Source organism: Cardiocondyla obscurior, linkage group LG10, assembly GCF_019399895.1.
Source record: "Cardiocondyla obscurior isolate alpha-2009 linkage group LG10, Cobs3.1, whole genome shotgun sequence".
NCBI lineage: Eukaryota > Metazoa > Arthropoda > Insecta > Hymenoptera > Formicidae > Cardiocondyla > Cardiocondyla obscurior.
This window is the reverse complement of record NC_091873.1, coordinates 1,784,296-1,807,485: the sequence shown is the minus strand read 5'-3', so window position 1 is coordinate 1,807,485 and position 23,190 is coordinate 1,784,296. Positions and strand designations below refer to the sequence as shown.

The following is a 23,190-nucleotide window of genomic DNA, read 5'->3' as shown; positions in this document are numbered from 1 at the left end:
TTACTCATTCATATTTGTACTAAAAAAGAAAGAATATTAACAAAATAACACTTTCTTTTGTCCGATTTATATCAATTTACATAGGTTTGTATCTATTTGTAGAATTTTACCATTTTATTGTAGAGTCACGAGAAGATAAGTAGAAATGCATTTCCAAGAGATTCTTGTCACTCTGTACGAATCCGTTGGAGAGCACCGAGCTCTTTGACGATTTTTAAGATCGTTTCTTTACTGCTCTTTTTTTTACATCGTCTTCTTTTTTATTGCACCGTTCGTTGAACGCAACCGATTAAATATCACGTTCTCGAAAAAAGTACGTTGAAAATATTGAAGTAAATTTTTTTTCTTTGAAACCTTTTACCATAAATGCAAGCCAAAGCCTGATTTCTACCGTAAAAATCAAAGTCCTGCTTTTACTCTCATTTGATATACATAGAATGGTATGCTAACTTATTATTGAATCTTGAGGAAAGGAAATGAATTATTAATAAATTGAACGACTGAATTAGAAAGAAAAGTCATATTTACATTTAGTATATTTTTTTTCTATTCTTGATAGACAGCTATATCAGTTACTTTTTTTTTTAGTATTACATGTATAGAGCACGTAGGATCATATATGTAACAATTTTTTATTTAAATACTTTTTGCTGAAATGCTTCAACGGCGCACATAAATATGCACGCGTGTGCGTGCGCGTATTTAATTATATACATATGTGTGTATTTGCCGTATTTAATTGGATTCTCTTTCTTATGATAATAACGTTTAATCTACGTAGGATAATTTTATATAAGACACTTTAAATTAAAAAATCCTTTTTTCATAGTTAATTATGAAATTAATCAAGCGGATAAACTCGACAGAAATTTAAACGAGAAAATGAATGGAAGTGGGTGATTGTATGAATATTTCAGTGCAAAGCTTCGCTCTCTGTTTCGTTTATTTTTATTAAATAAGATCAAGTCACAGTACAGTTTGCATCGCGTATTGCGATTGATAGATACAAAAGTAGATGCTATCTGAGATTATCGGTGACAGCTAATTAATATTACAAATAATGTTTTAATTTACATTTGGTTTAATAATTATTGCGATCTTAGCTCAATGTAAACGCCGGTGGGCGATTATCTTATCAGTTAACCGTACTATCGAACGCGAAGACGGTCTCGTCGTTGTTTTATTTCCATGCATGATCTCATACGGATTTAAGATAGATAACGAGAGTCGGTACAGGATCCTGTCGCATCATCCGCGCACGCACACGTTCTGCCCCCTTGACCGTCAGGTAGACAAAGCTGATTCTTGTTGCACCTTCCATTGTCGTACTGGCAAACATTTGTCACTGCAAACAAGCGACATACAGAATTTCTGGGAGCATGATGTATGGAATTTCTGACAGTATTAAATTCTCGTTACTCGGCATATATATATATATATGTATATATGTATATATATATTTTTTTTTTAATCCTAAATTTGCAGAAAATTAATTTTTGTTAATAATCTGATTTTGGCAAAAAATTGACTAAAATTTTAAAATTATATATTACGTAGAAATATACTGCTTTAAAAAAATAGATCTCTATGGAGATGAAAAATTTACCTCTTGGGCATGACTCAGGAACGACCGCGATACCGTATAGTTTTCCACTTCCACCCGCTGGAATAGATAATGGTGTGCGTCTTTCGCCGTTCGTCTTCGTGCCGACTTCGATCTTGTGTCTGCAATGAAAGGAGCGTAATATAAAAACTTTTACATTTTATGGCGCTCTCTGAATTGTCTGCACGCGCACGCGAATGAATATTTTATTCTCTTACGTCTTCCAGTCGGTCCAGTAGTAATGATTTTGAGAAATTGCCAAGCCGAACGGATAAGTAAGTTGATTTGCGACGACAGTGACTCTCTTGGTGTCTATTTCAATGCAACCTGAGAGCGAAAGATTATGCATTTATTAGAGTAGCACCTTTACGATAATGCTGCACATCGCGCTCTCATACGTTTTCCTGTTAAGATTAATGGGTGCTATTTCGACGCGTTCAAGTGATTAAAATCTGTATTTACTTATCGAGAACGTCCCAGCGTCGGCCCAGCATAGCTCATCCGTCGCCCAATCGATAGTTAATGAATTTGGCAGCTTAACGTAATCACCCTGAAGGAAGATTGCTCGATCTGTTCCATCTTCATTAGCCCACTCTAATTTGGGGGAGGCGCGGTTCCAGTCGGACCAAAATATTTTTCTGAAACAAGAACGTTTGTTAGATAACTTATAAAATATAATTGATTTAAATATCGCACAAAGTATGAAAGAATATACATGAAAATAAGCTGAAGTTATAAATGTAATTAAAAAAAAATGGCTTATTTAGTTTTAAGTATCAATATTAAATACATAAATAATTTTGTGGGTATAAGATTGAAGGAAAATGGCGGAGTAAACGAGTCTAAGAAGTTTCGTAAATAGATTTTCGATGTTCTTATCTATTCTTACCCGCGATATGGATGAACTGCTATTCCCCTCGGATTGACCAGTCCATCGGAAACGAGGACTTTGCGTTTCTTTGTCACTAAACTGGCAACCGCGACGGTCATCTTGCCTGAGTCGGTCCAAAAGATGTTCCTCGAGACCCAATCAACCGACAGTCCCTCAGGACTGGTAACTTTTGGAATAAATGTCTCTGCCATCGACCCGTTATAAGATAGTTGGACTATCCTGTTGCCTACGAGATAGATTGCGATTTTATCTTACATGGGTATCTTATTTTTAAACACCTTCTCGCTGCGTTAACAATTGAGAAGTATGTTAAAAAGTTAAAGAAAAATTTAATATGTGGAAAGCGTGTCTTTTACAGAATTTTTTTTCGATTTTATATTAATATATTATATCTTTAACGAAAAGAATTAAATTAATTTCATAAATTTTAACACACATCGATAAGTTTAAAATAAGATTCTTCTTTTTTAAATATAAATTTACCAGTAATATCACTGGTGTAAGCTTTGCCGCCAAGGCAATCGATATCTAGGGCTATCGCCATTTGCGAGTAAGCTATGTAGATCGGATTTCCTGGATTCTGTCGTGTGGGCATGAACGGTATCCGATGCGTGGCCATTCCTTGGTTTACTAACAAAAAATTCGAATCGTATCTCGACCGACGTTTACAATTTATGCCGTCTCCAACGTAACCCTCGTTGCAAACGCAACCAAATTGATTTTCACCGGTCGACACGCACCTTGCCTCGGAAGAACAGAGATTTGGATCGTGTCTACACGAGGATTGTGGCCGACATGTGAAACCATTACCGTAGTAACCCTGAAAGCGATCAAATTACAACATTTGATACCGCTAATTATATTAAAAGAAACTAACCGTTGCACGCTACCACTTTTTCGTCTACATTTTCGTCCTTTTTTAAATATGCAAAAATTTTTAAAGCTCACGTATTTTTACTCCCAAATGAATACTTTTTGCACGCGAAATTCTCGAAATAAAAAACAATTTTTTTTTTTATTTTTTAACCTTAACTATTTAAATTCATTCGCCTCTTTATACCACGTAGTGTGCTACGGCATTTACACAGAGCATAAAGTAGTGCTACGAGTGAACGTTTATACGACGTGGTACCAAATTCGATTATCTAACGTGATGATATTCGTTTATACGAACCGGTTGACAAACGCACGCAAAATTTGCGGACGTCTGATTATATGCGCAAACTGCATTTCGGCCACAGTTGTTCAAAACGTTACAGCCGATATGGTCCTCCACACACTGGCGCACACCGTCGCCGTGATAGCCGCTTATACAGATGCATTTGTAGCCCCCGTCGTCGGACGGCACGCATTGCGCGTTTACGTGGCACTGAGAAAGATTCGTCGAGCAGTCGGACGGCACGCATCGATCGTCCATGTTCATGCTGTACCCAGGCTTACAGGTGCATTCGTAGCGCGAGCTCGTCGGGTGATAGGTGCACTGTTCGTTCTTCTCGCATTCGGAATTGCCGCTGCACTCGTCTAAAACGGCAAGTAGGCAATAGGTGATGTCAGTTGGGCCGTTTCACTCGATTCCGCGTAATGTACAAAGGTGCAAACTCTATTCTCATTTGAAATAGTATGTAGCTCAACTTGGAGCTCGCTCGTCAATTTCTCGATTTACATAGTAATGCGGAATGCAAAGGAGGCAATATGTATGCGCAATGTGGGAATCGCTGAGAAAAAGAAATCGCGTTGACATTCCGAAGTGCGTCGTGCGACGTGCGCAATGGCGCGAAATGAATGAAAGAAAAATATATAAAAAAAGAAGAGGGAGGGGGCGGTATGAATAGTGAAAGCACCAATACGACTGCACGTTGTTCCGTCGCCCACGTATCCTGGATTGCACACGCATCTTGCCGTTGGCTCCTCGTATTGACAGGACGCGTTCAAGTCGCAGATATCCACTTCCAAGCAGGACACTTCTGTATTAAGAAGAAGAGTCGTATCGTTGTATTATCGTTAACGTACCTTCACGCCGCTCTCACAATTTAGGCTTTTTCCTCAAAAAGAAATTAAATTATCAAATATATAAAAATATTGGAGAGCATAACTGTGTGGTGCATCGCGCAGTTATTTAGCGGTAATGATATCTCGCCGCTTTCGATAACTAGGTTAATTAACTACGTAAATTTTTTCCACGTTAGTCGAATGGATATGTTGCGAATTAAATTAATTAAATTATTTTTTAATAATTATATACAAGATAGCTTTAAGTTAAAAATAATTTTAAACTGGCATTTTTTAAATGTTTAACGTTATCGCTCTCCGATAGTTTTATCAATTATCGCCTTGCTAAATATAAGTGCAAGATGCGTTTCACGTACCAGTCTTGGCGCATTCCATACCATCACCTTCATATCCCGGGTTGCAACGGCACTCGTAATCGCCGGTACTCGTCACGTAGATGCACTGAGCGTAGGGATGACACCTATTCACCACGTTGCAAGATACTAGACACAAGCATGTGCGCGATTATGATACATGTTCATAAGCAAGCGGCGACGATAGCTGGCCCGATCCGATAGCAATAAAAATCTTGAATTAAATTACAGTTTTAGGACAGTGAACTAATGTTCAGTAAATGAATGTATTATTAAATGAAAGAAGTTCAACTATATACAAAGTACCTTAAATTCATTAAATATTGCAGCAAAGATTTTAGAAAATTTCATTTATTAAATTATGCGAGAAATCGATATGGCGAGCACAACGTGAAATTTGTGAAAGTTTTCAGAGAAAATATTGTTTAAAAGTTAATAAATTTATCGCTATTATCAGAGGATATCGACATTTTGTGATATGTAACTTGAAGCACCTCGCACCTCGAATGAAAACACTGAAAACATTTTCAGAGATAAGCACCCGCCTTGAAATGAAATTATTCATTTATGCATAAAGCGTATTGCAAGATGGAATATTTCTGCATTATTTATAATATAAATGTTAAACGTTTAATGAAATTAAAATATTTCAATCGCGTCTGCGAAAACGATTATGCCGTTCTTTCTCAGGAGTATTACATGCACATAGACACACTTCTTAATTTCCCAGGGTAATATTCTATCTCGCTATTCACTAAAAGGTTGCGCATCACAAGTTTTCTGGAAGTGAGTTTAAGAAGTTGGAAGATGGCGAAACTTCGAGTACACTTATTTACAGAGAGAAATTCTTTTTTGTCCGCACTGCGTGACGAAAAACCCAGTATATGCGAGTTCGTTTATGCGAATTAATGCGAATGCTGTTTAAATGAATGTTTATGTTGTTATGCTGCGAGCAGCTTTGTTACAAATATGTCACTAAGCTTCCGTGCGCTTGATTAATGCCCAGGCATGTATTTTTTATTAATTACGCGGTTAGGTAAGCCGAATATTAAAACGTGAAAGTAAAAACCTGTTTTCCACGCCGATGATCAGATTGAGAATGATACGGAAAGTAACTTAATATTCATTAATATTCGAAACGATTTAATACTCGTTAATGAACATAAATAACTTTAAGCCAAGCACTGAGTGCGTCATACGGTTAGATCCTGATGGACCCTTCGTCTCGTATCGGTATCCTGGCAGCGGAACGCAAATTCGTTCCAAATGGTCGTAATCGTATCCCGAGGGACATATGCAGACGTCGCCGAAGCATCCTGGGAGCGGATGTGCCGATACTAAAACGCATGATGCATCGACGAACGATGTTCGTCGCATACTATTAACGATCATTTCGCACGTTATTAAATATTGATTTTTTGCATCGTGGGGATTCAAGTTATTCATGTTAATTTATTTGCATGCAGTTATCATGCCGTAGGTTTCATTTGTGGATTGTTTTAATTTTCAACTATATTTCAATTTTCATTTCTGACAAAATAATTCTCGGGAAAAAGAATGCATCAAACGTGATAATTTTAGCAGACAATCATTACTATACACGAAAGCTACGTTGGACTGTTTTAATTAATATTTTTTTTCTTTTTTTTTTTTTCTTAAATGACACTGTTGCATTTTCTGCTCTTGTGCTTTAAAACTGCTTATTTAATAAACATCTGCAGTTATTTTTTCTTGCATATCTATATTATGCTTAATAATTGAGGTTTACGATATTGAGATTTTAGTTACTTTTATACCTATTTGTACTGAGACAATATAATTTTAATCTCGGTCTAATTCTTAGATATCTACGTTGGTAGAGATGATCTTAATTATTGTTATTTAATTACTGATAGTAATAATTATCTATGATACATGCCATATGCGCAATAGCTATGAATGCACAGTCGAATAATAGGCAGGAATTAAATTCGATCTTATCCGAGCGTAACATTTTTACATTTTGTGAAAAGCCATCGGATAATCACGGAATTATTTTTCATGCAACTTACAATCTCGATAGTCAACTGTCGTATATTCTCCCTCTTGCCTCACACAGGCATGGTTACGAAATTCCCAGCCATTCGGGCACCAACACACTCCAACCACGCACTGTGGTTGCGGCGGTTCGTCTGTTGTGGTGACATCGGATTCAGAGTAACACGTGTACCCATCGCCTGTAAATAATCGCATATGTGAATAACAGGCGGAAAACACTTTGCAAAATTGCAATATGGTCTCATGCGTTTGAATTGACAATCGTCGCGACGAATAGCGGTCGAGTCGTATTTCGCGTTCATTTCAATTTAATTACTCCACTTTCAGATTATTACAAGAGTCATATTACGTAAAATAGTGAAATTTATACACAAACAATGTTGTATATTCTCTTAGTTCAATCGTTAATTTAAATCGTTAGGATTTACATATGTATATGTATATATAAATTTATACTTAAAAGAAACAAAAGAAAATTATTAGCGGTAGGCAAAAGAATTTTTTAAGATGTTACTCACCGACGTAACCGGGCATACAAACGCACACGTGCTTCTTTCTGTTCCCGTCGAAGCTGCAGAGCCCATACGGGGAACAGTTATCCTCTTCGTTACAGGGTGCTGTAGAAATACAGTTACCGTACTTATCAGTAAAGAGATAAGTAAAATTCGTACTTGATACGGAAAATAATTTACCATGTTGAGAAGGATAACACCCTTGATCCGTTTCCTCGAAACCAGGCGAACAGATGCATGTAGGTGTACTTCCGAGCATCACACATTGTTCATAATTTCCGCAACGAGTGTCCTCGCAAGATGGCAATCCTGCATTATGAATATTATCGATGTAGACTTCGATAATGTTTATAAATAGGTAGCTGATCAAAATTGAGAAATATTAACGTAATTAAATATTTTATGTATTATTTACTTTAAACTTAAAAAAAAAAAAGTAGGTTGAAGAAGTATATTGTTGGAGAATATTCTCGTCAGACGTTAAAATTACTTTCACCGCTATCAGTGGTAAGAACTCGATCGACTTTGTGGGACGTTATCGTAATACGGTAAAATTGATTTTGGGATGCGAGATAATTTATTGCATAATAAATAAAAATATTGCTTACTTTCACAAACACGGCCGTCTCCCGTAAAACCAGTTCTACATTGGCACATGTGGCTGCCTTCCTGATTAATGCATTGAGCGTCTGGGGAACACATGTGATTACCGGCTGTGCATTCGTTCACGTCGACGCAAATCGCACTGCCGTCTTCCTCGTACAGATACTGATACCTTTCCATACATCAAGCGATATCAAATTACATAATTGATCATAATTAATCATATAATTTAAAAAATCATAATATAATAGAGTAACATTAACCATGCAATGACATATTTTTTTTATATAAGTCAATTTTATAAAAAAAAAAAAATAACGTTTGAAATACTCACCCCGCGTTACATACACATTTGAAACTGTCCCCGTCGACCACGCAAGAACTGTGATCGCCGCAGGTTTGTCGTCCTTGAATACACGGGTCCTCCTCTTCGAGAGGCGTTGTCTTGGTGTTGACGGCAAATCGAATGATCCCCTCGGTACCCTCGTAAGCCGTGACCCCCCTGAAAAACTTTAGCCTGGTCGTGTCATCCTCGGGATCGAAGACAGCGTACGGGCACTCTTGATAACTGATTATCTGATCGAGTTTGAACGTCATTTCTCGCTCGTCTCCGCCGCCGCGCGAGAGTTTGCAGGTGCGTTCACTTTGAGAACGAATCAGACCCGGCTGGGCGCGGGTGTAGAGTTCATCGTAATCGCCGTACTCTACCTTCGTGTCCCTTTCTAAGTGCGGCAGCCTTCCCGTGATTTCCGCCTCCATTTTCAATTGACCGAAAACGTCCAATCCAAGATAATTGCTCCGAATCGTCACCTTATCGCCGGTCGAGGGAAAGTTCAGTTCCGCCGTGTGATTGAATAAGCCGCCTGCCCGTGAAATACGCTCGTATCAATACCTGCGTAATCGTAAACCTGCTTTCCTTCGGAGCTTTATTTTATGGCGTTTTCAATTCTTCAAACTTAATAATTAATAATCGAATAAACTTTGCTAATATGACAATGTTTTTAGACAGTTAACTCATAACGTATATCGATATGTACATATAACTTTTTACTCGTTATAATTAATAAAAAAAAAGAAGAAAAAAAAATAGAATAATAAGATAAATGAGAAAATCGATTTACGCCTAGAGATAAGATTTATTTTAGTGATTCCTGTGGTCCGTGCAAGTAAAACATAAGCCTCTTGCCTGTAAGCTCGTATCCATTTTCGGTTTCGCTGACAGGTTTTGCAAATAGCCAGCCAATAATACCACCCAAATTAGCCAAAAGTTGAAAACTAGCACCGATTTCTTCCGGTACTCTTGACAAGGCGGTGTATGTTCGTCCATCTTTTGTTTGTACGTAACATTGAAGATCTCTCGAGGGGAATTCGATGTTATTTAGAGTGCCAGATATTCGGCCAATAACTCGAAGAGGCACGTCTATAAATTAAAAAAAAAAAAAGAAGAAACACTTTTTTAAATAGTTGTTTATATTTGCATGCAATTGTTTAGTTAAAATAATATAAAAGATATAACTTAATAATTTTTAAAAAATAGTCGTATCTTTCTTATGAAAAAAAAAATTATTAGTCGAGACTCTGACAGCGACACGACCATCAAAGAGCCGCGCTGCTCGTTTCATGGTATTCACGGTATCGCCGTCTATATGATGTTACCGTGGAAGTCGTAAGAACCAGTCGCGTAAACTATGAATAGACCGGAAAGCGCGAGTAAATGCAGCTACTTACTACGCTGCGTCTATTTGCCCTACGACTTCTGCGTACCTTTGTCCGCGTCAAGTGAAGCATCGTAGGAAGTTTAAAAAGAGAAACGACGAAAGATCTCTTTTTTATCCCGTTTCGAAAACACTTCAAAGGCCGCGTTTGCATGCCATTAGCTCGGCCTTATCTTGTAACGAGCACGCGAGATTTCGACAAACATAGTTGATAAATAGCTTACCGTTTGGCTGGCAGGATTTCCCGTTGCCGAAATAGCCCTGCTTGCAACTGCAGCAGAATCCGATCTCGTAATCAATGCAGGTCGCTTTGCTGTGGCAAGTGGTGGCGCCGGACCTACAGCTGGTCGCTTGATGCATAGTCATCGTGTCTAACAGGATATATTGCTTAATTCGATCAACGTCGTGGAGATAATAAAAGATAATATCTTTAGGGACCACGTGCGGTTTTGTCGTTTTAAAATAACAAAATGTCACCGCGCGGTTTATAAATCGCGCACGGAGAAAAAGATCGTCTTGAACTTTTGCACCGCGGTATCGTTTGTAAATTTAAAAGGGGCGGAGGCGGGAGGGTTTGAGTACACGGTGTATTTTTAATTATTATTTATTCGTTACCTTCGATATTATCGGGGGTCTTTATATTTTCGCCTTCGTCGACGGGACCGACTTGAAATAACCACTGGCCGGGCCGATTTACATTCGACAACCTGAAAACAATTACAAAGGTCCATGAATACGTCGCACGTGAATACGGCCGGCGCTTCCACTCTCCCCATTACTCACTTGTCGACATTCTGAATTTGGTCCGTGCCCGAGCCCCTCAGGGTATACATTTTGCCCTCGCTCATGAATCCTGCCTGTGCCTTGGCATCTGGTAGACCGTTGGGATGCGACTCAGCCTGAATCCACTGTATACCATTTTCCGGATACAGTAGTTCAACAAAGGAATGCGTACCGTTGGATGATATAGCAACTTGATAAGTATTCACCTGAAAGACGACTCGTTGAACGTTACTCAAGTTTTCTAAAAGTTTATTATGTTACTGTTTTTTTTTTTTTTTTCTTTTTTCCTTAATAGTGAGATATTACAATATAATTTTTAAGATTAATTTAATTAAATTGAAAAATTTATTCGGAAAGTCGGAAAAAACATGTAACGTTTGACAATTGTAAAGGTGACAACTTGCCTTATCCTTTCGCTCATTGTAATAACCAACGTCTATCCAAGTAGCCAAAAAAACATGCGTGGGTACAAAGGTATTAGCGTCTTTAAAAGCACTTCGAACTAATCCTCCGGCTCTAGCGAGCACGTCGCGAGAATCGGTTTCGCTCCAATGTATCGTTCCGGAAGCTGCCGTATCGACATGTGTATAAAGTGGCGATATGACTGGATCATCAAGAGGGAATGCGATGTTGAAAAACCTTTGCATAGCTCTAGCGAACGAAAGAACGCCATTTCCATTTACCTGAAATTGAAATAACCATATTTTCAGTATTGATACTCCTTCAGAAGATATACGTATACCGAAGTAACTTGAATTTTATTTTTATACATTTAAAGTATCGGAAGAAGTTTCATAAAAATTTTATTTTGCTCACGACGAGCACAATAAAGTTTTATTTGTAACAAATTATTTAAAGTTTCCTAGACCTTTGCTGATTTTATTAATTCTTAAATTAAATATATTTACCAGTATTTAAAAAATGCAATTAATTTTTTCTACAATACGATACAAGTTTTCGATCGCAAAGTGCATTCGAAGTAATAGATGTTAACAAAGTTGATTTTTCCGCTTAAAGACATTCTCGCGTACAATTGGAACGTGGGCAGTAAATCAAATCCCGTTCGGTGATGCGCGCATAGTGTAAGGTCGGACGGCGTCAGCGGGTCAGCAGGTAAATCGTCGGCACGTGCTACCAGTGAAATCCGACAATGATAGTCGTTAGGGAAGGGGGACTTGCCCCACGTCGTCAGTCTGGTCAGCCTCCGCGAGTATCGCAATAGACACGCATGCACGTTAATGAGCGAGCGCCTGTCGTCGAGGAGTCATTCACCCAACGACGCGCGTTCGTTATAACGCCGGCACGAGGACGGTGTCACGTTCGCGTAAACTGGCGAAGGTATTGTGACGATCTAGATTAGAAAATTTGTAGAGGAACCAGCGGTGAAAATGACAAAATATGTTGACGAGATACTAATAATTATTTTTTAAGATAGTCAAATAAATTAGGAGCGAGAGATGTCAGAAATTTTCGGTATCTACGTATTTTTCGAAAATACTATTACGTCGTAGTTATTTTTTTTTATTCTTTAGTTATGAATATAATTATAAATATAATAATTACAAATAAGGTTTAGGATATGTAGTAGTGAATACGGTCGTGTTATCTCGCCGAGCCCGCTGACTTGTTTCGTCAATTGGCTGAAATGATGTGCGCCAAACGTGCGCACATATTCGACGCGATACGCTCTTTATATCAAAGCCGTTTCTTTGTAAGAAAAAAAAACTCTCTTCCTTATTAAGAGAGAAATTACCTTCTTTCCCCGAAAGAAATTGTGCAACGAAAATATTGCGCTGGGAGGAAATAATTGGTATGGTTCTCACACTGTTCATTCTTACGAAATTAATGTAGCTTTAATTTTAAAATTAAAAAAGTAGTATATTATAATACTACTATTCTTAATAAAAACTTAAAATGCTTTATATTTAAATTATATATTACTTTATGATGTTTCTTTTTTTTCTTTAAAAAAAAAAAGTTATATTAAAACATAATAATTTCAACTTTAATTTTAATAAATAATAAAAATTTTTTTTAAGTATAAAAATATTTTAACAATTTTTAAAAAGCAAAGAGCAAAGGCTGTTAATTTTCTTAATAAATATGATATTCATTTGATCTATAGAGAGAGTCGTGTTTTGCGTCCACATTCGTATTCATTTACTTTAATTTTTATGCGCCTCAGACCAGGCTGAAACATCCAATTATTCAAATGACCTATATTGTTTTGTACGTGAGGTCAATATTATAGGCGCCGCATCAAATTTAACGCTTAAGTCACACATTGTTAACGAACGACCCGGTTCAAGTGAATTGACACAAATTAGGGCGACAAAGTAATAATCTTTCTTGTGACACTATTCTATCGTTAGACATTTCATAATTTTGTTAAGTAACAGGACATTTATTTAATGCGGATAAAAAATATGAATTTAATATTTCTATTACACTTTATTATTTTAGTATTGCAATTTTTAAATAAAAGAATTTTTCTTTTATTAAAAAAAAACTGTTTTATTAAACTTTATAACATAGCGACATTAATTAAAATCATTTAATACATGCATACCGTTGATTTAATAAAAAATGTATTAAATTTTTTAAATATTATATATTTATTGGAATACGTTTGTTTCATGCAGCAGTATAATCTTTTAAATTAAATTTAAATCAGCAAAAACATTTCTTCTGCAATGTTCAATTAATATTATTCATTATACGTACGAAAGTTTACGAGCCGAGAATCAGTATCGGTCATCGAGGCATCCGATAATCGATGCTTGGGAATGTCAAGCTAGTATTGATAGTCCCGGTGAAGTTCGTTTATGTTCTCGAGCGTTTCGACATTCGCGTAAGTCAGCTAGTGGGAAAGTTCGATGCGCTATCATTACCGGGGCTATCACCGAGGTCGTAGGTCAGAGTCGAGCCGACGACACACACATATGCACATCGCGGTAAAACGGTAAAAATTGATAGTACCGCCTGGAAGTAACAGAAGGGAATCATGCTGACTACCAACTCTCTTCCTGATATCGTCGATAACGTTCTAATGTCCGGCAAGTCTAGCGCGGGATTGAAAATTATTTGATATCGACTCTCGCATTGACAAATATTTCAATAATCAAGACGGAACTTTTTAGAGAAATCACTTGGCGATAGTTTTCTTTTTTTCTTTCTATTGAAAATCATTTCGATTCTAAAATGTGTTGCGCTTGTATAATATTGCAACGCGAGCTTGGATGATAAATTATAAATTATCTTATAATCAATTATTATTTACTTAAATAAAAAAAAATCTGCAATTTTTATTAAAAGAATTTATTATTAGAGTCAATTACAAAATTGCAATATTACGTATCATTCGCATCATACTAATTTATTATTAAAATATTCCTATTATTTTAAATTAATCTCGCGTAGCATCTAAAAAGTCTAAAGTAACAATTTGTAACGAAACTTTATGGAACCATAATAGTATAAGCGCTCGAATGTCTTGTTCATGCGGTGCATAGGAACTATTGCGTCGAATTCATATGTTAATCATGAGATTCCCGTATTGCTCGTGGTAAACTCGGTACATGTGCAATCGTCGTAACACAGTAGCAGCCGCGAGTCAATGAGACGACGGTAAGAGAGACGGCGATTTCGGTAACGCATGCCGCACGCGCTAACGTAATCGCGCAATCGGGCGCAATCATTTTGATGACTGCGAATCGTCGGCGATAACTGACGAAATGGAGATGATTGTCGTGTAGGAAGATCCTTAAAGTAGACCGTTGTGCCTTCTGTTCGCGGATACGTCGCGACGCACATCTGTGTCAAGCTACGATTTGTCACTGACCTAAGCTCGCGTAACGTTACGGCTCATATGAAGAAAAATTGAAACGCGGATAACCTTAAGGTTACGACGAGATAACCATTAACCGGAAGTCCGGCGAAGGAACCTAAGAGACAGACGGAAGAAGGCATAATAAAATTAATTGGAAATTTTACGTTAAATCTAATTGAACTTCATCGGCGATGATAGAGCTAACGACAGTACCGATTTAGAGAGGAATCGCGAGCGGAAATTCGCAATTCTTCCTACTAAGTTTCCGCTAACTAATGTGGGAAAACGCCGAGGCTAATTGTATAGCAGCGTAAGCTGTCTGTCGTATTACTCTGTATCTTGACGCGAATGCTTAATTGAGCACGGGAGATACAAAGTTTTCCGTTGAATTTTACGAACTTAGTCCATAAAGGTAAACAATAGCGTAAGATGTATTTTTAGCGGACTTCTGAGAAAATTGAATAGCGAGTCTCCCACAGAACGTGTCTTCTTAGCTGGATACCGCGGTCTTTTCTATTAATTGAAATTATTTTCAACTTGATTCTTATGACAAATTATTAAAGTTAATCTTGTTAAAATTATGAGGAGTATTTATACGTCTGTAATTTCGCGACCTCTATAATCATCAGTACTGCTGCACCGCAACGCCGTCATAAGCGCACACGTGTTCCACTTGCGTAAAAGGATACGCGATTGCTATGCGCATATTATTCCAATACCTGCAAAATCGAATCTCCCATTCTAAGCTTTTAATCCGCCTAGTCTCCCACAATTATTCGTCATTATACTTTAAGCCCGTCCGGCCGACTGGCCGGCCGAGTTTCTGCGTGTGATTTGACTCGACGCGCATCCCTAAGCGAATTGCACGTACGCACGTCATCAATAACGCCACTATGATTCCGGACGCTTGAATTATTGACGAATCTCGATGAATGGAACGGATCACGGCGGATCATGATTCCAATACCGTATTTTAGACGGCTGCTAAAATAATCGGCGTACCCAATTTCAAAGTGAATTTCAATATTCAATAGCTTTTGTCGTGTTTAAAAATAGAAAAAAAAAAAAAACATAAATAATAAAAAATAAAAACCCATATCGTCAGCTTGCATTATTAACAGCCTTTCGACATGTAATTTATTACAAATTGATTGGCACATAAATTAATAATACATTTTAATAGTATATTATAATGTTTCTTGGTATTTACATAAGATTTATATTTTTACCGCGTATCTGGTATCTTTGGTACGTAGATTAATGAGGATATTCCGTTTGCTATTAATCAACGTTATAGTTTAGCTGGAGGAAAACATTTGAGAAAATACAATGGTACGAGTACGCTTTTCGTGGAGGCGTAATGCGTATAAACGCTTCCACGTATGAGCTCATGCACCTTGATTCGCAATAAATCATTTTGGAGAGATGAATCCTTCGCGTTAATCCGCACACGACTGGTCGTACATAATTAACGCTCATTCAGGCTGTTACTTCTACGATAGTGCAATCGTTCACGGTAAAAAAAAAAATGATATCATGCGGTGTCCTACGGACTTCTTTTAATCGCCGCTTGTCTCTAGGTTTGCTTAATCGTTGTGTCGGTGTTTGCGCGATGAGTCAAAATTACACTAAAACTGAAATATGCTTGTAGCTTACAAAGCGGAAACGATTAAAAGTGTCTCAATTTTTAATGACTAATTGAGCATGTCGTAAATTTAGCTTGAAATATGAGAGATTATAGGATTAAATTATTAATATGTTTGATTTACGAGCGTAAACGTTTTCGAAATATTAATAATACGATTATGGAATAATCTTTTTGTTTAACCTTATAAAACTTTATTTAAAATATCTCTTATGCGCGTGCCTTGCGATTCAATTTTTTACGGGAAGTAGAACAGTGCAGAAAATAAGAACGATATATAAAACAATATTCGGGTGGGACAATTACAGTTGTTAAATCTCGAAACCGTTAATTGTTAAAAATTAAAAAATAATAATAATAAGCTTTTTATTTTGTCTGTCTTTAACGTGAACCTAATTAAAACCGCAGATGGATGGTCGCGATCGTGCTCTTGTGCTTTTGCAACGTGCTTCAGCACTTTCTCAAAGTGTGCTTTCGCTCACGGTCGAACTTTCGGCCACGTAAACACTCACCGGAATCTTATTGCACGCGCCTCGGACTCTAGATAGCGGGTTGCATCGTCTTCCGGTTTCGCGCCGCTCTCGCTCGTTCATTCATACGAATTAACGGACCCTCGTAAATTGTACGCGACGAGCGGCGCGGCGCGTCCGCCGCAATTAAGCGCGATTGTGCCGCCCAGAGAGTCGTTTGTTCGTCATCACGAGCGCAATGAATTCGTGTCATGCCAGAAGATGTCGACCGGATTAGGCCACGAGCCGAATTGAGAGAATGACCGAATGCGCACACGGCTCCGTCGTTGTCTACCGCGCGGCAAATTGATATTAACCAAGGAAATTACGCGCCGCCGCCGCCTAGCCGCTCATCTCGCCGTCTCGAAACTTTTTCTAGACCGGGCCATAAATTGAAGTTCGTCACGCGGTGACTGCGCTAAGTTTCCTAATCTGTAACACGCTCGGAGAAATTTTCTAACTTTTTGCCGCTACGCGATGAAACGTTAAAACGCGATGAACGGCCTTACGTCACTTTCGCTATCGTTCTTGTTTTATCAAATTTGATGAGATCGTAGCAAATAATCTTTCTTTTTTTTTTCTTTCTTTTCTTTTCCGGAAATATATTTTAATCAAAGAATTTCTTGTTATTGAAAATTACAGATAAGATAACTAGATGTAAACGTAAACTAAGATACGTCTTGTTTTCAATTTTAACTTTCTGATGTTGTGATAAAATTAAGTAAGCTATCACGTTACGTTATAGTTGCAGCAATAAGTATCTCATTAATTATAAACATATTGCGTGAGAACAGATTTACGGGTTATCAGGAATGCGCGAATTCTTTTTCTTTTTTCCCAAGTGGTGTTTTTCGCCGATGATCGGTTTAAATTACAAACGTAAATACGAAAATAGCGGATTCGCGTTTAAGTGCTATTATTAACCCACACTTATTCCGAATACTCGAAGAAATCGTGCTGTCACGCTCGTGCATTGCTAGCTATTAGATTTTAAAATCTTTGAAAGATTCTCAAGAATCATGTTTCACATCAAGATTAAATACAATCGTAAAAAGATTACTCCATAACACAATTTTTTAATTAAGATTGTTCGCATGTTATAATTATGTCATAACCGTGTCAGAAAACTTTCTTAAGTTATGCTTTGATATATTCTTCCTGATTGTGAGATGGAGATTATTTCAGATTATGTGCAATTCCGTCTTCTATGTGTCGTACATAAATCGCATTAATTTTATGTTATTTACGCGTGGAAATTCATACTTAATCTTCGTTAGGCTTAGGTAATTAGGAATTTAATTATATATTTATCTCGGTACAAATTGTGATTATAATTCTGAAAATTTTCATTAGTACTCTCATTAGTAAAAGCAGAATTTTTTTTCATTCTATACATCAATGTAAAAGAAAAAAAAAAACTTTTAGTCACAAGTTACTTAAATGCAGATTTAATTTATCTTCGTAATTAAATAGAAAAAATATATATTTCGCGGCTCGAATAATTATCAATTTGGCTATTTTATTGTTAACGAGCACCCGGCGTTTTTGATCAAACTTATTGGTTGTACTCACAAATATCGAACTGTAGACTTTGTCGTAAAAAGCGATGGGCGTTTTGAGGAAAACCTCAGTGGACAATACCATTCCATTGTCGTCAATATCGAGGACGTTGGAGCCCGGTCCCGTGTATTGGTAAAGATCCCTCTTGGATAGGGCTACGGTGAAGGGCGTAATTAGGGCCAGGACGAGGGCCAGCGAGCCCAGCAGAACGCTCCAGCGTGCTGCACCGCGAGCCATTCTCTCAGACTGCTTTAACGCTACTGCTGTTCGACTTGGCTACGTCTCTTCTTGCTGCCCCCTAATCGTCTTTGCCCGCCGCTGCTCCGCGATCGGCGTGGCCGCCCGCCGTTGTTCCGAGTACATAAAACGCCATGCTCGCTTCCCGCGCTTGATGATAATTTTATGACACCGCACACCGATCCCTACCCTCGATTCCGCTACTAATAGGCTAATGTGCAATCGAGTGTATCTCGAATGTAGTTCTTCAGCTCCTCTCCGTCTCTCTTTCTCTCAGTCTCTATGAATTGTTCATACTGTGCAATGACCACTTGTGCAGTGATGTGCAGGTTCCTGCCATGAATGACCATGCAGAATATCACGGCAAACTAATAAGTTTTTTTTTTTTTTTAATTTTTTATTTTGTAGGAGAAAAGTATGTTTCAAATTAAATGGTTCGTATCACATCGCGGTAATAAAAAAAAATTACTTTAGGGAAGAAGTAAGGGAACTTAATTTTTTTTATTATATGTACAAGTGTAATATTTTAATATTTTAAGGATATATGTATTTAACTAAAGTATTTATAATATTATCCGAAATATGTTTTTTTTTTTTTTTTAGCAACTTGCACGTAAAATTAAAGAATTAAAAAACATTTTTGATATTTAATCCGGCAATGGTTTGAAATAAAAATGTAACTTTAGTAATAGATTTATAAATCACGCGATGCGTATGGGCGATCAAATACCGCGTGTGCATCGCGTATGCTGCGTATCATTCGTAGCGGCACGCTTATGCCATGTATTCTCTTCGCATGTGAAACCGTCGTTGATTCAATTGTATCTTCGAACGATCCATTCAAACGCCGAGGTCTCGCAATTACGTGATGCATGCTGTAATCAGCACGTGGATTTTAAGAATTTAATTGTGACCATAATCGTATTTTATCTATGATAAGCATAATTGAGCTCGAAGGTTACTCATGTGATTAAACTGACCCGTGACTGAATTGACTAACGCGGTGATTTTCAAGCATCGTTTCTTGTATTTTATTTGCATCTTTAAATATTAAGAAACTTTACAAACGCTTCTTTTTAGTTGTTTAATTTATCAGTTAAAGTTTCACGTTTATATTTTCATAACAATTCAATTTTTTAATTGAAATAAACTTAGCTTAGGACCAATTGTTTCAATCTCTGGGTAACTTTATCTATTAGATAATTGTACAATTGTTTTTATTCTTTCTATATAAATGAATAAAGACACATAATTTATTATCAGTCAGGTAAAATCACGAAGAAGTTAAAACAATCAGTTTTTAATGCGGAAATATAACTGAGAAAAGTAGTTATTTGTCCATTGTCACATCAGAATCGAACCTTATTATTACTTAAAAAAAAAAACAAAATTTGATTTCTATTACAATAATCGGTCAGCTCGTCGCTCGTCTATTAAGGCAAATTGACGTTTAAACGTCGCATTGAATTTTGATAGAGCTCCTCGTCTTTCATCCGTGTTGCATTATTATGCTCGGTCATCCGTCACGTAATTTCTCCAAGACGGTATCCGATTCATCTTGAACGTCGTGCCCGTTTTCTGCGCGAAGTCGCGTGCAGCCGCGCATTGTGAGACAAAGTATCAACGTCGACAGATAAATGGAGGTGGACCTACATTCGCATACGCCGTTGAGAATTGCGTCCCGGCCTAGAACATCCCAATAAATTGTCTCAGGAATTCGTCAGGGTCGACTCTCTTTCCAGCGCTAATTTATTTGATGATATGTGAGATATTATTCTGGCAGTGACGTAAGCCACATTAAAAAAAAAAACTAGGATAAATTTAGAATAACTTTATATTTTACTGCAAGCTGAAAAATACGTATAGAATCTTTTTAAATTTTTTTAATTTAAAAAAAAGGATGATAATTTTAACAGGAGGAATAAATGAAATAAAAATTAATTCGGGATTTACACATTGTAAATTGATCTTTATTACAAGAAATTACATGACTAATTTGTACATATAAAATATAAATATAATACATGTATTATCATACAGAGACGCGTGTTTTCCAATGGAAAGTGGAAGTAAATGGCTAGTTACATTTAATAATTACTATCACTATAATTCGTTATTATTAATGTTGTATTCACGGTAGATGGACTTGACACGCTCTTGGCAATATTTTTAATTTAGATTGAATGCAAATATGCGACGATAGATAAATAAATATACATCATATACAGGAATTTTAACGTTTTACGCGATCAACTATAAGGATATCTTCCGATTTTTAAAAAAGTAAAAATAACTTCTTATTTCTACGATATAATTTTCGTTGATAAAGTATAAATAAAATATTTACATTTTTAATTACATGTAATTGTCGCAGCTGATCGCGCAATAGTTTAAGAAATCGATTACCATAGAAAATCGTCAGCTGTGATTATCTCGTGATAAATTATTTTTTTAACAATACATTAAGCATTTATTCTCATCAGAGAGTAGTTAAAATAACGACGCAGTTTCAGTAACAAATTTATATTTTTCGCCGGTGAGATACGGAGAAACAAGCATACAAAACATTTTGATTCGCGAAATGAAAACCAATTAGCAATCTGAGATCGTGTCCGTGAAGAAAATGATGTTCCTGATTTTGGTCCGATCTAAATTTCATATTCAGCAATTAAATGCGGCTAATAAATTTTATAATTTATAACAATATATATGGATTGCGTTTTTTTTTACACTTAAAATTATATTAAAGACATTAACAACAAAAAGCTCATTTTAGATGCCGACTTTAATGCTAAATACGGAATCTAAAACATGGACCCGCGTGTATGTATGACGATTAATCATGCGTGTTACATCGGTATTGTTTGTATTGTGTGTACATAGGTGTGTGCATTATATATTCATATACATATGTATGTATGTATCATGCATAAATGAACCTCAAGTTATAACAGTTCGGGACGAGAAAAATGGGTGATTTTCCATCGATATTCTCCTCCTCGGTTCACCGCAACTCGCATCAGAAATCTAGAATATCTCTATTTCTGCCTCGCATTACTCCCATACCGATTTATTTTCATCCCATCTATTTTCATTCTCCCCGGTCTCATCTCCGCCTGTGCTTATGTCCGCGTCCCTCTCTGTGCGTAACATTCTCATGTTGGAAACGAGATTTCGAACACGCATTTTTTTCCTTCCCTTGCTTCTCTCTTTCTTTTTTCTTCGTTTAGTTTCAATGATATTTATATGAATCGAGCATCTCTTACGATTATAAAGTTTACCATTTATATGTATTCTCAATTCTTTTTTTATTTATTTTTTTTCATTTTTTATCTTCCGTACGTACGTTCTTTTCTCTTTTCTCTCATTCACTCTCTCTTTCTCTCTTTTCTCTGTCGTTCTCTTTAATATATTCTCTCTTGCGTCTAAAAATGAGTTACGGAACCCTACGAAGTGCGGTAACTGCTGATAACGATTAAAGCTACGATAATATCATGAATTAACGTGCGTGCATTAGATACATTACATACGGCGCGTTCAATTTATCGATTGTTCTTTAGTCGTATAGAAGATTTTTCTGCACTCTTTTGGCAGTGTGCTGTTCTCATTTGGCTTTTTCTCAAAACCGAAGCTCGATTTTTCCGTGAACAAGTTTTCATTTACTAATATTTCAATATATATTATTGTGATTTTTATTGGCAACTTAGATTGACTAACGTCATTTAACGATTTCTTTTCTCTCCCGATATTACAGTCCTAACGATAACATAGAAAAGGATATAATTTTATCTGTTACGATTGCTATCCAGGTAATGTCCGATTTGAATTTTTGATACCGTGCAATCAGAATTGCTCGCATAATTGCATCGAATAATTTACAATTGTTCACAGTCGGCTTTCTCGATGTCTATTTACTGTCTTTTAGACCCTCGTCAATTCTCGATTGACGCGATTATCGACGCGTATTGCATTGTTTCTAGATCGAGATGAATATTTCTAGCCTATTGCGACAATAGAAGACTATACGCTTCTCCATCACCTTCGTCGCTGTTCCCGATAAATATGTGGTTCGGCCGATTGGCCAACAGTCTTTAGGTCGGAAATATCTTTCTTACAATTTACTAATGGCATCAGATAGAAAATGGCAGCAATATTGTTCTAAATAACTCTGACGAATAATAGACGTATAAACGAAGCACCAACTTCTTACGTTAAATCATTAATGTCGATATAAATGCGGCGCAAACATCGTACTCGAAACTGAGACTCGTCTCGCTATTGTAACGACCGCGAAAATTATCTAACATCTTCGTTCGGTATCCTGAGAAACGTCGTTGAAACTGAAGTAACTGCAAAATCTTTAACACGAATACACACATTTTCGTTCTATAACTCCATAATATAACTCCGATAAGACACGCGCGTGTGTGCACACGTGTGCGATATCTCGGTAAAACTTTTTTACTTTAGCTCCCTTTTACTCCTCGTTTAATTTCGCTAATGCAGTTTTAAATTTAACAATGGTGATGTACGATGACGATTATGATACCACGATATATCATTAACAACTATTGGACGGAGTCGAGCGACATCGACGTCACGATCTGTTAATTTTACTTTATTCTATTCGGCGACTTCGCTCGTCTCGTTTCAACGATAAATTCGTAGGTGGATGGGCAGGATGTGCGATCAGCAGACGGTCACGCGTGCTGATCTGAGTCTACGTTAGGTGGTTTTAATCTTGGTCGATGTCGAGTGTTGAGGGCAGGAATCGAAGCAAGTGACCAGAAGTACATGGCTCTTACAAGCCTCTACTCTCTTCTGCAAAATGCATGTCTCGGCCGTTAAAGCCTCCAAAAACGAGGGATTTCTCCAGTCCATACCGTCCTCCACGTACACTAT

At 36.9% G+C, this 23,190-nt stretch overlaps 2 protein-coding genes and 1 long non-coding RNA gene across 9 annotated transcripts in view; 1 reads left to right on the top strand and 2 right to left on the bottom strand.

Annotated features, from left to right (window-relative positions):
* LOC139106076 (uncharacterized) overlaps window positions 1-23,190 on the top strand; it is a 156,801-nt gene that overhangs the window by 18,643 nt on the left and 114,968 nt on the right. The window lies entirely within an intron of this gene.
* On the bottom strand, window positions 931-18,370 carry Ndg (Nidogen). Of its 3 annotated transcripts, XM_070663029.1 has the most exons (20): window positions 18,064-18,367; window positions 10,913-11,191; window positions 10,509-10,714; window positions 10,341-10,432; window positions 9,950-10,096; window positions 9,197-9,430; window positions 8,345-8,873; window positions 8,016-8,182; window positions 7,588-7,716; window positions 7,414-7,512; window positions 6,910-7,074; window positions 4,862-4,987; window positions 4,337-4,459; window positions 3,670-4,016; window positions 2,979-3,315; window positions 2,493-2,721; window positions 2,066-2,241; window positions 1,822-1,930; window positions 1,607-1,725; window positions 931-1,345 (listed from the first exon to the last, which is right to left on the bottom strand). In XM_070663029.1, exons 1-20 carry the CDS (start codon window positions 18,286-18,288, stop codon window positions 1,209-1,211), a joined length of 3,975 nt encoding a protein of 1,324 aa, XP_070519130.1. In that variant the 5' UTR covers window positions 18,289-18,367; the 3' UTR covers window positions 931-1,208. The 3 variants fall into 3 exon arrangements, with proteins under 3 accessions (XP_070519130.1, XP_070519131.1, XP_070519132.1); XM_070663030.1 differs by lacking the exon at window positions 4,337-4,459 and having other exon boundaries at window positions 18,064-18,370; XM_070663031.1 differs by lacking the exons at window positions 4,337-4,459; window positions 4,862-4,987 and having other exon boundaries at window positions 18,064-18,368.
* The window catches only part of LOC139106073 (uncharacterized), a 278,883-nt gene continuing 274,603 nt past the window's right edge, over window positions 18,911-23,190 (bottom strand). Inside the window, exon 16 of the mRNA XM_070662553.1 lies at window positions 18,911-23,186. Within this exon, the coding sequence (XP_070518654.1) occupies window positions 23,014-23,186 (173 nt within the window). The 3' untranslated portion in view covers window positions 18,911-23,013. The remainder of the gene's footprint in view (window positions 23,187-23,190) is intronic.

Excerpts from the sequence above, each read along its gene's own strand:
- Ndg (XM_070663029.1), bottom strand. The coding sequence starts at position 18,288 with ATGGCTCGCGGTGCAGCACGCTGGAGCGTTCTGCTGGGCTCGCTGGCC. Across the intron at positions 8,183-8,344 it reads AAATGTGTATGTAACGCGGG|GTATCAGTATCTGTACGAGG; the intron begins GTGAGTATTTCA and ends ATGTATGGAAAG. Across the intron at positions 7,075-7,413 it reads TTGTATGCCCGGTTACGTCG|GCGATGGGTACACGTGTTAC; the intron begins GTGAGTAACATC and ends GATTATTTACAG.